This window comes from Hyposmocoma kahamanoa, unplaced genomic scaffold (genome assembly GCF_003589595.1).
Source record: "Hyposmocoma kahamanoa isolate Upper Pololo Valley unplaced genomic scaffold, ASM358959v1 87, whole genome shotgun sequence".
Classification (NCBI taxonomy): Eukaryota; Metazoa; Arthropoda; class Insecta; order Lepidoptera; family Cosmopterigidae; genus Hyposmocoma; species Hyposmocoma kahamanoa.
This window is the reverse complement of record NW_020654422.1, coordinates 5,677,643-5,690,736: the sequence shown is the minus strand read 5'-3', so window position 1 is coordinate 5,690,736 and position 13,094 is coordinate 5,677,643. Positions and strand designations below refer to the sequence as shown.

The window sequence follows — 13,094 nt, the reverse complement described above, 5'->3', positions numbered from 1 at the left end:
TTTCTTGTTAATTTTTTTGTAATTACAGTTTGTACCTGAATTAATTTTTAGTATAAGTATATTATGTTTTAGGTTTCTTAATTATTTGTTATCTTAAAGATAGCTCTGTCGCTAATATGCCGCCAAGCAGTAATGTCAGCATTACTGAGTTCCGGTTTTGAAGGGTAATGGTGCTAGTGAAATTACAGGCACATGGGACTTGTCAACTTATGTCTCAGTGTGACGGGCACAGAGGCAGTGCCCCTCAGATGTTTGTGATTTACAGCTCTGAGTGGCACTGCAACTGTAACGGTCAGGCGTGTCGCTTACCACCAGGCCCACGACTTGTCCGTCCCACCACTTGATATCACAAACAAAAATTATTCAATTAATAAATTAATACTATTGCTATGACCGTATTTAATATTTTATATCTGTACGGTTAATTACCTTGATTTAATTTTAAAATAAATTATCAAAAAGTCAGGTCGTCTCGGTACAATAGTACATATGTATACGAGGTTAGTTTATTATTTTATAATAGTTTAATCTTCAATCTAACACTGCCAAGGTAATATAGTTCAAATGAAATAATTAGCCCCACACTAACCCTGGAAACCCGTATCGCGGGTGTTATGGACACACACATAGACAACCACAAATTACACCCAAACTCATGAGAGAAATAAATCTAGGCTTCTAGCAATCTATCGATGCAATAGGCAATCTAGGCAGGTTAGAAATATATGTATATATTTCTGGCCTGTGGAACCGAACCCGGGACCTCTGAGTGGCAAACCAGCATGATAACCGTTCGGCCACGAAGACAGTTAATCAAAGCACAGCGAACGAAGCTTTCTTACATCATCCACTCAAAACTTGCACAATCAGCGAACGGAATTACTCGGAATCGATATAAATAAAATTTGAAATTATCGTAAATATACATTGTTGGAGGCTGGAGGTAAGGAAGCCTGAATTTTGAATTTCGATCTGTGACATGAGGTAATTGAAATCAAGGGTCACCACATTAGGGTCAATGGGAGAGACGTATATTTATCGCAGTATCGAGTACGATTGTAAAATTTTTCGCACGTTCTAAAGTGCAGAACCATGAAAAAAATAACACGCACAAAATATATGCACTGCGAAAAAAAAGAATACTGTTGTGCTTTAGTAGGGAATCGGCGTTCCGCCCAATAATTACTTATCAATTTTCAACTCTGCCACGTTAGAATCACAAACAATGAAAAAGCAATAAAATTGAGCCAATTAAATTCACATCAAAAGTACAACGGCCATTCATACGCAAAAACTTAATATTTTTAACTTAATTAAATTTTTATAATGTATTCTGTTGATCGATGTCAAAAGCAACACCTGTGATTTCCTACGTTAAACTTTAACACACGTGAATTATGTTCTATGTTTAAAAGATTATAATATTTTAAAGATTATTCGTTTCAATGGGCTGTTTTATACATACCTCTATTAAATTTCTTGAATATTAGCAGACTTAATATTAATAGACAGTCAATTGTTTATTCTAATTTTAAGTAAATATAACTATCACTTGAATGCCTAAATTAACATAATCGCAGGGAGGCTATCGTCACTAATGCACTTAATTAAAACATTACTTCGATTACCACATCAATCCATTGTTATTATGCATATATCACAAAATTACGTACTTTATATTATCTTACTTTAATTTGTATTTTTTCGTAAAAATATGGTCAACTGAGGGAGTTGTTGGCGCAGAAGTTGCACAATGCGCATGTATCACTTTGGAACATGCGCAAAAGGATTCTCACGCTACCTACTCTATAATTTACTGAGATATACCAAAACGAGGCATCGCTTCAGAACCTAGTACATTGCTGTTTCGTCTATGCAGTTTAAAAAAGAAAATTCAATCACCATGCCACGGGTAAAGAAAATCTGTTGGTGCCATTTTCGCATGCTCTTTCATATCTTTCGTGGCTCGGTAAGATATTAAATAGCTAAAAGTTGTAGGTAATGAAATATTCAAGGTAAATACAGGGTAAAGAGACTATGTAGTTATTTATTCAGTGTACACTCGCCACAGCGTAAAGTTACCTTGTTGATGTTGGGACAATTCCGTATCATAGTATGTTTTGGGAGTACTTTTCATTAGCTTAGATCACTTGACTTAGGTGTGACGAAAGACATAATAGACTACTGTTTTCCATTTAGCTCTTTAATTGCCTATTATTCAGCTCCTTTCTGCACCCACTAGATTATAATTTTATTTTACTTCCGTGTTCCCTAACATTTAAATAGACAAATTCCTACCATAAAAATGCACACAAAATGAGTCCCCTGTTTCTTTAAAGACAAACTAGTCCTAACTAGTAGGCTAGATGTGCCCAGGCGATTATTCGATAAATATAAGAAATATTAAAAAGCTTTAAACTGATACAGAAAGTATGTTACCTAATGAGTAAATCGAGATCAATAACTTTTTAAAAATAAAACTACAAATATATAAAATTTTAACATTAAACGCTCCCATACATTTAATATGACATTCATAGAGAGGCTTTAGTTGACCTACATTAAGAGGTAACAATAAGTTTACAGATAACATAACTGCTATAAATAAACTAATAAAGTGAGTTGTCCATAAAAATGAATAAATCTGATCAAGTCTTTTTTATTGCTGATCGATTCAATTTGATGTACGGATCATTTCATTGTATGGGGCGAAAAAAATCGGGACATCAGAAGTTGCTAAAATGTAATAAAAAGTTTTTTCAGACTACTTACAAATTATGATAATTGATGAATTAATAATATAATATTAGACAACATCACAAACGTTGTTCCGATCCCAGATTATGTAACTAAAGCACTTGTGTTACGGAAATCAGAAACAACGACGGTACCACAAACACCCTGATCCAAGACAATATATAAAAGTTTTCCTACATTGACTCAGCCGGGGATCGAACCCAGGACCTCAGAGATGGCGATATCATGAAAACCGGTGTGCACGCTACACTCTCAGATGGTTTATTTATTTATTTATTTATTTATTTATTTGGCAAACCAACAGAATTACATATCATACTTATTCTAAAGATTACATTTTGCATTGTTCTAATATGTATTCCAATTATAGGTAAGCTCATTTTAAACCAAATGCTGACAGAAAAATAGGTACAAAAAAGGTATAAATATTTAAGCAATTTTACATTATAATTGAAATATATTAAAAAATAATAATAATTAAATCTATATAATTAATAAAACTAAAACAATAAATATTATAACATTAATATTAATAATAATAATAGTAAATGCAATTCAATAATTTTACAGGCATTTAACAAATTTAATTTCAATTTAATTACATATTTGATTGTGATGAATTCGTCACTTTACGACGAAAGTTCCCGGGCGTATCGTGAAAGATATCTATGTCACTACTTTTTTTACATAGGGTGTTGTACGCGTTGCATATTCTAGTGATTGGTGCATTGCAACCTACATTTGTACGGCAAATTAGCGGAGCAAAAATCCTATGAATTGGCTGCCGTGGCAGCTGGTGTGGGACGACGAGGTTGATTGCTGTCAAAATTTCGCTACAAATAGTGATTCCACGAAGTATTTTATACAGGAACGTCAAATCCATTACCAGTCTACGACCACGAAGAGAGGTCATGCCGAAATAGCGAAGACGTTGGTCGTAGTGTTGCCGATGTGAAATATTAGCAGACACAAAAGCGAGATGGCGTGTAAAGGAACGCTGAATGGTCTCAATTCTTTGCGAGTGCACAGAGTAAAATGGGTTCCATACTGTGGAACAATATTCCAGGTGGCTTCGCGCCAGCGCATTGTACAAAATTATTTTTGTTCGAGGCATGAAGCCTGTGGTGTTGCGCTTGATGAACCCCAGCATCTGCGCCGATTTACAAATGATGTTGTTGTAATGAGGTGTAAATTTCAGCTCGTCGTCCAGCAAGACTCCCAAGTCTCGAATTTTCTGTGTCTGTACAAGAGATGTGCCATTCAGTGTGTAAGTGGATTGGATAGGCAGTTTTTTTCTAGTAAACTTCACAAAGCTGCATTTCTGGACATTGATAGTCATACCGTTATCAAGACACCAGTGTTGTATCCTGTTTAGGTCATGCTGGATCAACATTGTATCTAGAGTACATTTTACATGCTTGTAAATTTTGAGATCGTCTGCGAATAATGAGCATTTACTGTGATGAACAACTGATGTGATGTCATTGATAAACAGTAGAAACAGGATAGGACCCAAGTGAGAGCCCTGGGGCACACCCGATACAGCGCCATATGACTTCGACACATAACCCTTGACTGCCACAAACTGTGTTCTATAACTCAGATACGAAGTAAACCAATTCAACAACGAGCCATGAAATCCATATCCCTCTAACTTTTTTACCAGAAGAAAGTGATCGACTTTATCAAAAGCGCTGGAAAAATCTGTATAGATCGCGTCCACCTCGCCGCCACTGTCTAATACGCGACTGACATTGTCAACGAAGGGTACCAAGTTGGTTTGCACCGAGCGACCACCAATGAAGCCATGCTGGTTATGGGAGATGCAGGAATTCACGTGACGGGCTACAATAGGGCAAACAAGAGACTCAAATATCTTCGAAAAACAAGCTAAGATAGAAATAGGACGATAGTTTGCCACATCACTTGGATCACCCCCTTTGAATAATGGACAGACCCTAGCTCTCTTCCACTCATTTGGAAAGGAACCCTCCGCCAGTGAGTAGTTAAATATGAGAGTTAAAGGATACGCTAGTGAGTGAGCACACCGTTTAATAAAAAGAGGTGGGATCCCGTCAGGACCTGAGCTTTTAAAAATGTCTAGCCCTCTCAATTTTTTCAACACCTCTCGCTCCGAGAATTGTATTTTGCTCGAAAAAAGGCTTGTATAGGAAAACTTCTCGCAGGTACTGCGATTGGCGTCGCTAAATACCGTAGAGAAGTGTTCAGCAAAAAGATCTGCCACCCCCTTTCCCTCGCTACAGGACTGATTGCTAAGATGCATTGTGTTAGGGATAGGTGCCACCCTCTGTCGGGTATTTTTTATGTGGCGCCAAAAGGCCTTTGGGTTTTCTGAAATATTATCTTGAAGATTACGTTTATACGTCTTATAACATATATTATAAAGAAGATGGCAACGATTTCGTAACAAATCAAATTCTATTTTATCTCGAGGGTTCTTAAATTTACTATAGTTACGCCGCAATTTTTCCTTCTCGGATAGCAATTTAATGAGGGAGTGATTGAACCAGGGGGGAAATTTGGATTTCCTGGTCTTATACCTTGGTACTAATTGGGAAATTATTTTCTGCAGTTCACCATAAAACACCGAAACCATGTCATCAACAGTCCTGGAACCAGATAGCATCTTAATCCAGTCTACAGCATATAATTTGGAATTTATTTCATTATAATCCGCCTTAAAGAAATTAAATCCAGTGCGTTTAGTAAAGTTCGTTACATTGTGTCTTACAAGTGGAATCTCAAGTAGCAATTGGGGATGATAAGAATCTAATTTTGTCAGTAGATCTAATGGTTCTGTAACGTATGCATGAGGAATATTGGTAAGTACAAGATCCAAAATTTTCCCGTCTTTGTTGAGAATGTGATTGAGTTGGCTAAGACTGTTAAATGACATGAAATCGATAAAGGAATATTCCAAGGGACCGCTATAATTACTGGGCTTTATGGAATGTCCACTATCCTCTCTAGTCCACTGAATTCTTGGTAAATTAAAGTCACCCAAAATGACAACCTCATTGACATGATTCGTCACGTCGTTGACCTTATCAATGAAGACACTTTGATGTTCCAATTTGGCCGGCGAGGGCAAGTAGACGCAGCAGATAGCAATCTTAAGTTTTTTAGCTCCCGAGCAACAGTCCAGCATAACCCACAAGTCCTCAAAGTCAGACTTCGTCTCCCAGCCATGCACTCGCGCGGACTGGAATTTCTTCTGAACAGCAATCATGACACCTCCGCCGTCCAACTTAGAACATTTACCTTCCCTAAGTTTATTTTTCATAAGTCTATCTTTAGAAACACATACACGATCCCTTCGATAAACCACATATCTATCGTCGACAAATTCACCACACTCTACACCAGAATTCAGCCATGTTTCCGTGAAGACAATGACATCGTAATTACACTGAGCGATATTTTTGTACACCTCGTTTGTCTTAGTCCTGATTCCACGTACATTCTGATAGTATATGTTAATCACTTTATATACACATACACCATAACATTTATGTGCGAAAGGTACAAAGGTTTATGTCATTAGTTTTAGACTGTCGTGGTTTTTAATCAGAAGATGTTGACATCGCTCATCTTTGCGGACAAACACTTTGCCGTTACGCACCCAAACAAATTTGTACCCTACTTCTTTGGCCCGTTTACGCGTTGCAGCGTGTAGTTGTTTGCTTGTGGGAGTTAAATGCTCAGATACGAAAACAGCCGAACGAGAACCTCCGATTCCAAGGTGATGTGAGCTTAATTTATCATCCGGGGTTTTCTTATTAAAGTTTACAACACTTGCCAGTACAGAGTCTCTTAAACGAGGGCTTCGTAGTTTCACTATAGCAGCCCTTGGCCGGTTATCATCTTTGTTGAATTTTGCAACTCGGACCGCGTGTAAGATGTCCGTGTCGATAAGTGGATTCCCTGTGATCTTTGCAAGTTGCAAAACAATGTTGGGCAGATTTTCATGCCTGTTCTCTGGAATTCCATTGACTTCTATGTTGCATTCACGGAGATTCTGCTCAATGAGGTTCATCCTACTCGTAAGGTCCCGCACCGACGTCTGTAGTTGCGTATTTTCGGTTTGTAATTTGCTCAGTTGTGTGTTTTTCTCTTCCAGGCTACTCTTCATTTCTTCAAACTGTTTGTTGAAAAATGACATAGATTCGTTAAAACCCGCTATTTGTTGGTTGATGCAACTCAGTTCTTTGCTTATAAGGTCTTTGATTTTCTTGTCCAGGATGCTGTTCATTTCCTGATGCAAAATAGTTCTGAGCGTCTCCTCTGTTATGTAGTTTGCGCAATCAGAAGGAGGCCGCTGCCTGGCTCTAATAGTCACATACGACGGCTCATCGTGGGTCTGATCGTCTCCCGCAGGTATATGTGTACCGAAATCAGTATGCGCCGCCGCACGAGCAGGTGTGTTAGTGTTGTCAGTTTTAGGTAATTTACTGCGACATTCTGAACATACCCAATTTTTCTTCCGGTCTTGATCTAGTAGTAGAAATCTTTTAATAGACATATTCAGGCAGGCCAAGTCGTATTTGCCCCTGCACGTCGTGCAAGCCAAATACTCCCTATTATGTATTCCTTGTCTACATCCTGAGCATATTATGTTAGTAGAGGTAGAGGCCATGGCGCGTGCGAAAGCGCTATATATTGATGTTTATTTTTGGGGGTCTGTGATCAGCAGTGGACTTCCTCCAGTCGATGTTAAATTCGAAAAAATAAACAGCAAATCACTTTGGTGCAGCGGTGTCTCCCCAGAGGCAGCACACGTAGGCACAATTGTATGACCGCTCTGCGTTGCGTATTCTACACAGAGAGCTGCAGCGACGTCACAGCCGTGTCGGTTCACGCTACTGTCGCGGTTATGCGTATGGCACAAGGACGCAATTCCAACGCGCACTTAGTTGACCACTTGAGACGTCACACACAATGCACACGTCGCATTGACCGCTATTGGATTTTTAGATTGGATGGTTAGAGCAATGGCAATGCTACGGTGCAGCATGGACGTGAGTTCAAATCCCACCAGGTCGACGATAATTGTACTGTGCACAACTTCAATATAAGATGGACGTTATTTGTTGTATGTTTACGTTACCTAGTCGCTTTAAAACAAACGACCTCAAAATTAATTAATAGGGGAATACTGCCTGTAGAGGATAATAAAATTCAAGCTTGAAAATGTACTCGAATAAAAAAACCGACCTCTAAAGTCATTCATCCCATAGTTTGCCACCCATAGAGGTAATATTTTCAAAAAAACATACAGTCTAATTAATAAAAAACCTGCTCCTTTTTTTAGGTTAGTCGGTTAAAAAACAAAACGTAGTTGTCAACTTGACGTTGACAGTTGTTATCTTATCGCGTTGTTGCGTTGAGTCGAGTACATGCATGCATATGTTTCCTATTGTATATTTCACAAATTTGTATTAAATTGAACATTTCTTATGCTGTATTTATATACATCTTAAATAAAAATGTTTAAAATACCAGATTGGGAGGCGGATATTTCAAAAACCCATGTGGATTTCCTTAATAATATTTCGGTAAGTGCGACATAACTTACTTCTTATTTCTTTTAAACTTTTTGCAAAGTATATACTAAAATTATTATTATTATTATTATATTTGTAGAGAATTTTTCTTGATGCACATCAGTGCAGCATGCAGTATCCTTTTAAGACATTGTGTTTTTTGTAATGTTGAATATGATTAAGACATTGATGTAACCTCAAATATAGTTGTTGTTTTACAACTTTTTGGTAGGTCAATGATCTTTACACTAATTTTATATTTTGAATTTTATATCTATTGTTACAGAAAAAGAAAGCAAAACGGCCAAAAGAGTCTAATGCTGTTCAAATTCAGAATAAGAAAAACAGTGTAAGAAATCCTAAAGTTTCCTTAGAAAATGGGAACAAATTGTTAAAAACCAATAAAATTACAAGTGAATTTAAAGATAATATAGCATATACTAAAACAAAATATAAAAATAAAAAGAAACCCCTTAAATGTAAATCACATTTAATAAAGGTGGACAAAAAACTGGATACTGTACAAATACAACCGAAGGTCATTATTAAAAACAAGCAATTACGAAAGAAACAATTAGAAGAAAAGAAAGTGAATACAAAATCATTAATAAATGGCAACATTAACCATTTACAAAAGAAACAAACGCTAAATGTACCTGTGAAAATAGCTGCTGAGACTGAATCTACAAATTTAGAAGAGAAAAATAAATCTCCTAAAAAGCGCAAAGCAAATGATACTATAGTAAATGAACATAATGAAGCTGGTCTTAATGTTAAAGTCAAAGACTTAGATTTCGACAGAGCTGATGAATTAATAGTAAATGCTAAGAAAAAGAAGTTAAATCAAGTATATCAAGAAGAAGACAAGGAAGAGGAATTATTCCCTCAAGAAAACAAAAATAGGCTATATTTGAAGAAACAGAAAATAAAGCAAATGCTGGTCAAGAATAATGTGAACAGAAATTCTATTAAGGTTAATGGGAATGATCTTAGGACACGCATGTTGGAAAGGCTTAAAGGTAAACATTTAAGGAGTATTTATACCAAGTGTCATGGTGATAAACCTAAAGAATATAATTCAATATTCACTCATCTGCGGCAGAGATGTGAAGTTAAGAAATTGGTTAATTGAGGCATAATAATACAGTCACTTACATCAACAACATGTGCTTAAATTGAAAGAAATTAAACCTTTCACTTTTTCATCCTATATCTTTCTACATAATTTTTCAATCTCTTCTGTAACCTAGGAAGGGCACTATAACCTGCAAGCAAGCCCATACTTCTCAGTCAGGTCCAAACCCTAGATAAGCCCGTTTTCACAGACTTCATCTGATTCTCAAAAGGCTAGTTAGTGTCTTAGGTGAGCTGCCCCAGGTGCACATACAGCACCCTCCCTGTTTTCCATATAAGTACCGGAGCTATAGGCATACTCACTTCCTGTTATGCTACTAATGGTTGCCACCATGAAGCTGTTGACTTTTTTATTATCTTGACTTGTTTATTATCGGACAATGTTCCCATTGCCTAGTTCCCATACAAAACACCTGATTATTTTGTCCAACAATGCACTCTGTAAAATTACTGTCATCGTGTGTCATTGTAAAATAATGCCTACAAAGCAAGTGTCTGTTCTACTCCTATAAAAAAAATGCCATGTTCCATATTGTTAGAATTATGCAAATTTATATCAGATCAAATCTATTAATCTCAAAATTAGTAATGCACAGTTCAAGTGAGAAAGATATATAATAATGCACACACTCAACATAACTGAAATACATTATTAAAGTAATATAATACCTGAAAGAGGTATATAGTAATTTAACTAATTAAAAATAAAATGCGTTTACTACTTTTCACACCACATTTTTATCATTGTCCTGAAAAATTACATAGAAATCACATAAAAGGTACTCACTCTAAGACAACGAAATATGATGTCCTATTATAAAAGTATTATTATTTTGTTATAGTTAAAGTATTTTTGTGGCAGAGTATTATAAGTCAATACAATATATTAGATGTAACGTCCTATACTACTACTGAACAACCAGCATTATGTTAATATTTTTCCCCACCTAGCTTCAAGATAGTTTATATTCGAAGAGTATGCACAATAATAATACTATAAACTCATTTACACCAGCTCCCTTCTTGAAATATCAACTTGTGCAGAGTACTAATTGATTGTCAATCATTACAGCGGCTCAATTCAGGTACATAAATGAGAAGCTGTACACTTCAACTGGCTCAGAAGCGAAAGAACTCTTTCAATCCGATCCATCAGCTTTCCAGACTTACCACCAAGGATACCAACTACAGGTGAAGAAGTGGCCCGTCAACCCACTCGATGTCATTGTGAAAAAGATTTTGAAAATGTAAGCTATTTACAACTTTTATCCCATAGATATACTATGTTTAAAATTAATGCTACCTTATTTAATGTGTAAACTGAAGTTTTTTGGATTTAAGTACCACACCTGGTGTTGAATTTTGTGTAGTCAAATGTAATAAAATGGAACTCCACTAATCTTAACACAAAAATACACTCAAATTACAATGAATTTAATTTGCTGTGTAATTATGATTTGTGAGGTTTTGAAGTTTGTAAGGTTTAATTTGGAATGAGCATTGCATAATATTAAACATTTTGTTTGTAGGCCTAAAAGTTATATAATAGCCGACATGGGTTGCGGCGAAGCGACCTTATCAAAGCGAGTTCCCCATGCCGTGAGATCCTTCGACCTAGTGTCTACTACTCCAGGTGTAGAAGTATGTGACATGGCGCGGACACCGCTGCTGGCTGCCTCGGTTGATGTCGCTGTATACTGTCTTGCGTTAATGGGAACTGATCTTACACAGTACTTGGTTGAAGCAAACAGGATTCTTAAAATGGGGTAAATATGTGATTTGCATTTTTATTTGCACCCAAAATGCTCCTCCAAAATTTATTGCCATTAAGGTTTTACCCCTCTCAGCACCACGTGGGCCGACGGCCGCTCACAAAAATTCAATTGCAGCACGCCACTATGTTTCCTCTAATGTTAACCAGCAAGCCACCTGAAGCACTGGCCACACACAAAGACAGTGATGTCACTGTCTGGTGAATGAGGAAGTACCAGATGAACCAGTACCATAGCGTAACTCACATACAGTGGGGATTAGTAGAGTTTTCTATGGTCAACCAATGCAATGGGATTACGGAAGTCTGGCAACGCGCACTTTTTCATTTAAAAATATGTCTGTTTTTGGTGGGATCACGGCGTAATACAGGACCAGCTGGTGAAGCTTAAAGGTCCAGCAGTCCGCATGGCTTGCTACAAAAGTTATTCGAGATCAGACGTGGCGTGCTGTAAAAAAAAGCGTGTCTCGCGCGCCGCCCACATGGCCTGCTACTTCAGAAAAATCGTATGTTCTATGACGTTGAGAGTGTTAAACATAAAAGCCTCTACAGCTCAAAGCTTCTTAACATATCGCACACGATACCAAATAATGTCGTAACTCAAAATTGTGGAATTAGGAAAACACGATTTGAAAATTAAAAAAAAAAAGAATGAAAACAATATATGAAATGTATAATTAAGTATTACATATAAATACAAATCCATTTCTATTTATTAGACATTATTTGGGTTCATGTGCGATATGTCCGTTATACTGCCTTCGGGTTGCCCTCTTTTAAATTTAATTCATCACCAGCTAATGAAATAATGTTTATTTTCCCAGAGGCCAACTTCAAATCGCCGAAGTAGAGAGCAGATTTGATAACGTGGAATCGTTCGCCCACGATGTAGAGAAGCTAGGCTTTAAGTTGAAGAATTTGGACAAGAGCCATAAAGTATTTTTCTTCATGCAGTTTGTCAAAATTAGAGACTCGCCCAAAAAGAAAAATAAACTTCCTTCATTAACTTTAAAACCTTGTTTGTATAAGAGACGATGAGAATACATAGAAATGTATAACTTAATCAAAAATGTTTTTTTAACCTAGCTTTTTTAATTATCATTACCCCATGTATGTTATATTTTTCCAAACTCCATCAGGTCATAGGAAGTGAAATAGAGTACACATTTAGATTTTTTTTATAATATCAAGAGACAGGACGAACAAGTCGTGTGCATGATGGTAAGCTACATGCCTGTCCATAACAATTGCAGTGCCACTTAGAGCCTTAATCGCAAAGATCTGAGAGGCACTGCCACTGCGCAGTCTCCCTGAGACATAAATTCACTAGTCCCATGTGCCTGTAATTTCACCAGCACCCTTACCCTTCAAAACCCGAACACAGTAATGCTGACATTACAGCTTGGCGGCAGAAACAGGTAAGGTGACAGTACTTCCCTGGACGACTCTCACATGGAGCTCTACTGCTACTAAATAATGTATAATCTAAACAAAAAATGAGGAATACATACACAATTGAAATATACCAGCAATACGCTATAATAATAACGCACACACTCAACATAACCCCGCACTAGGGAAACCGTATGTGCGGGTGCCATGGACACACACATTTGTATATTTGGGTGTAATTTGTGGTTAGACAAAAGAAAAACTCACGAGAGAAATAAATGTAGGTCATAGAAATATGTCTCTCGGCCCGGGAATCGAACCTGGGACCTCTGCGTGGCAGTCCGGCACCGTTACATGGTAACCGTTCGGCCATTGAGGCAGTTAAATAAAAATGCAAGTCCCATTTAAAAATATATTTATTTCATATTTTGATTCACTTTCTTTTCCAATTATAAACAAACAGAGGCCTTTCTTTG

General features: G+C 36.9%; 1 protein-coding gene across 1 annotated transcript; it reads left to right on the top strand.

Moving 5' to 3' along the window:
* The first annotated feature begins 8,264 nt into the window (after nt 1–8,264).
* On the top strand, nt 8,265–12,264 carry LOC113235313 (ribosomal RNA-processing protein 8). The gene is made up of 6 exons (XM_026470973.1): nt 8,265–8,333; nt 8,608–8,670; nt 8,821–9,340; nt 10,528–10,702; nt 10,985–11,221; nt 12,051–12,264. Exons 1-6 carry the CDS (start codon nt 8,265–8,267, stop codon nt 12,262–12,264), a joined length of 1,278 nt encoding a protein of 425 aa, XP_026326758.1.
* The last annotated feature ends 830 nt before the right edge of the window (nt 12,265–13,094 follow it).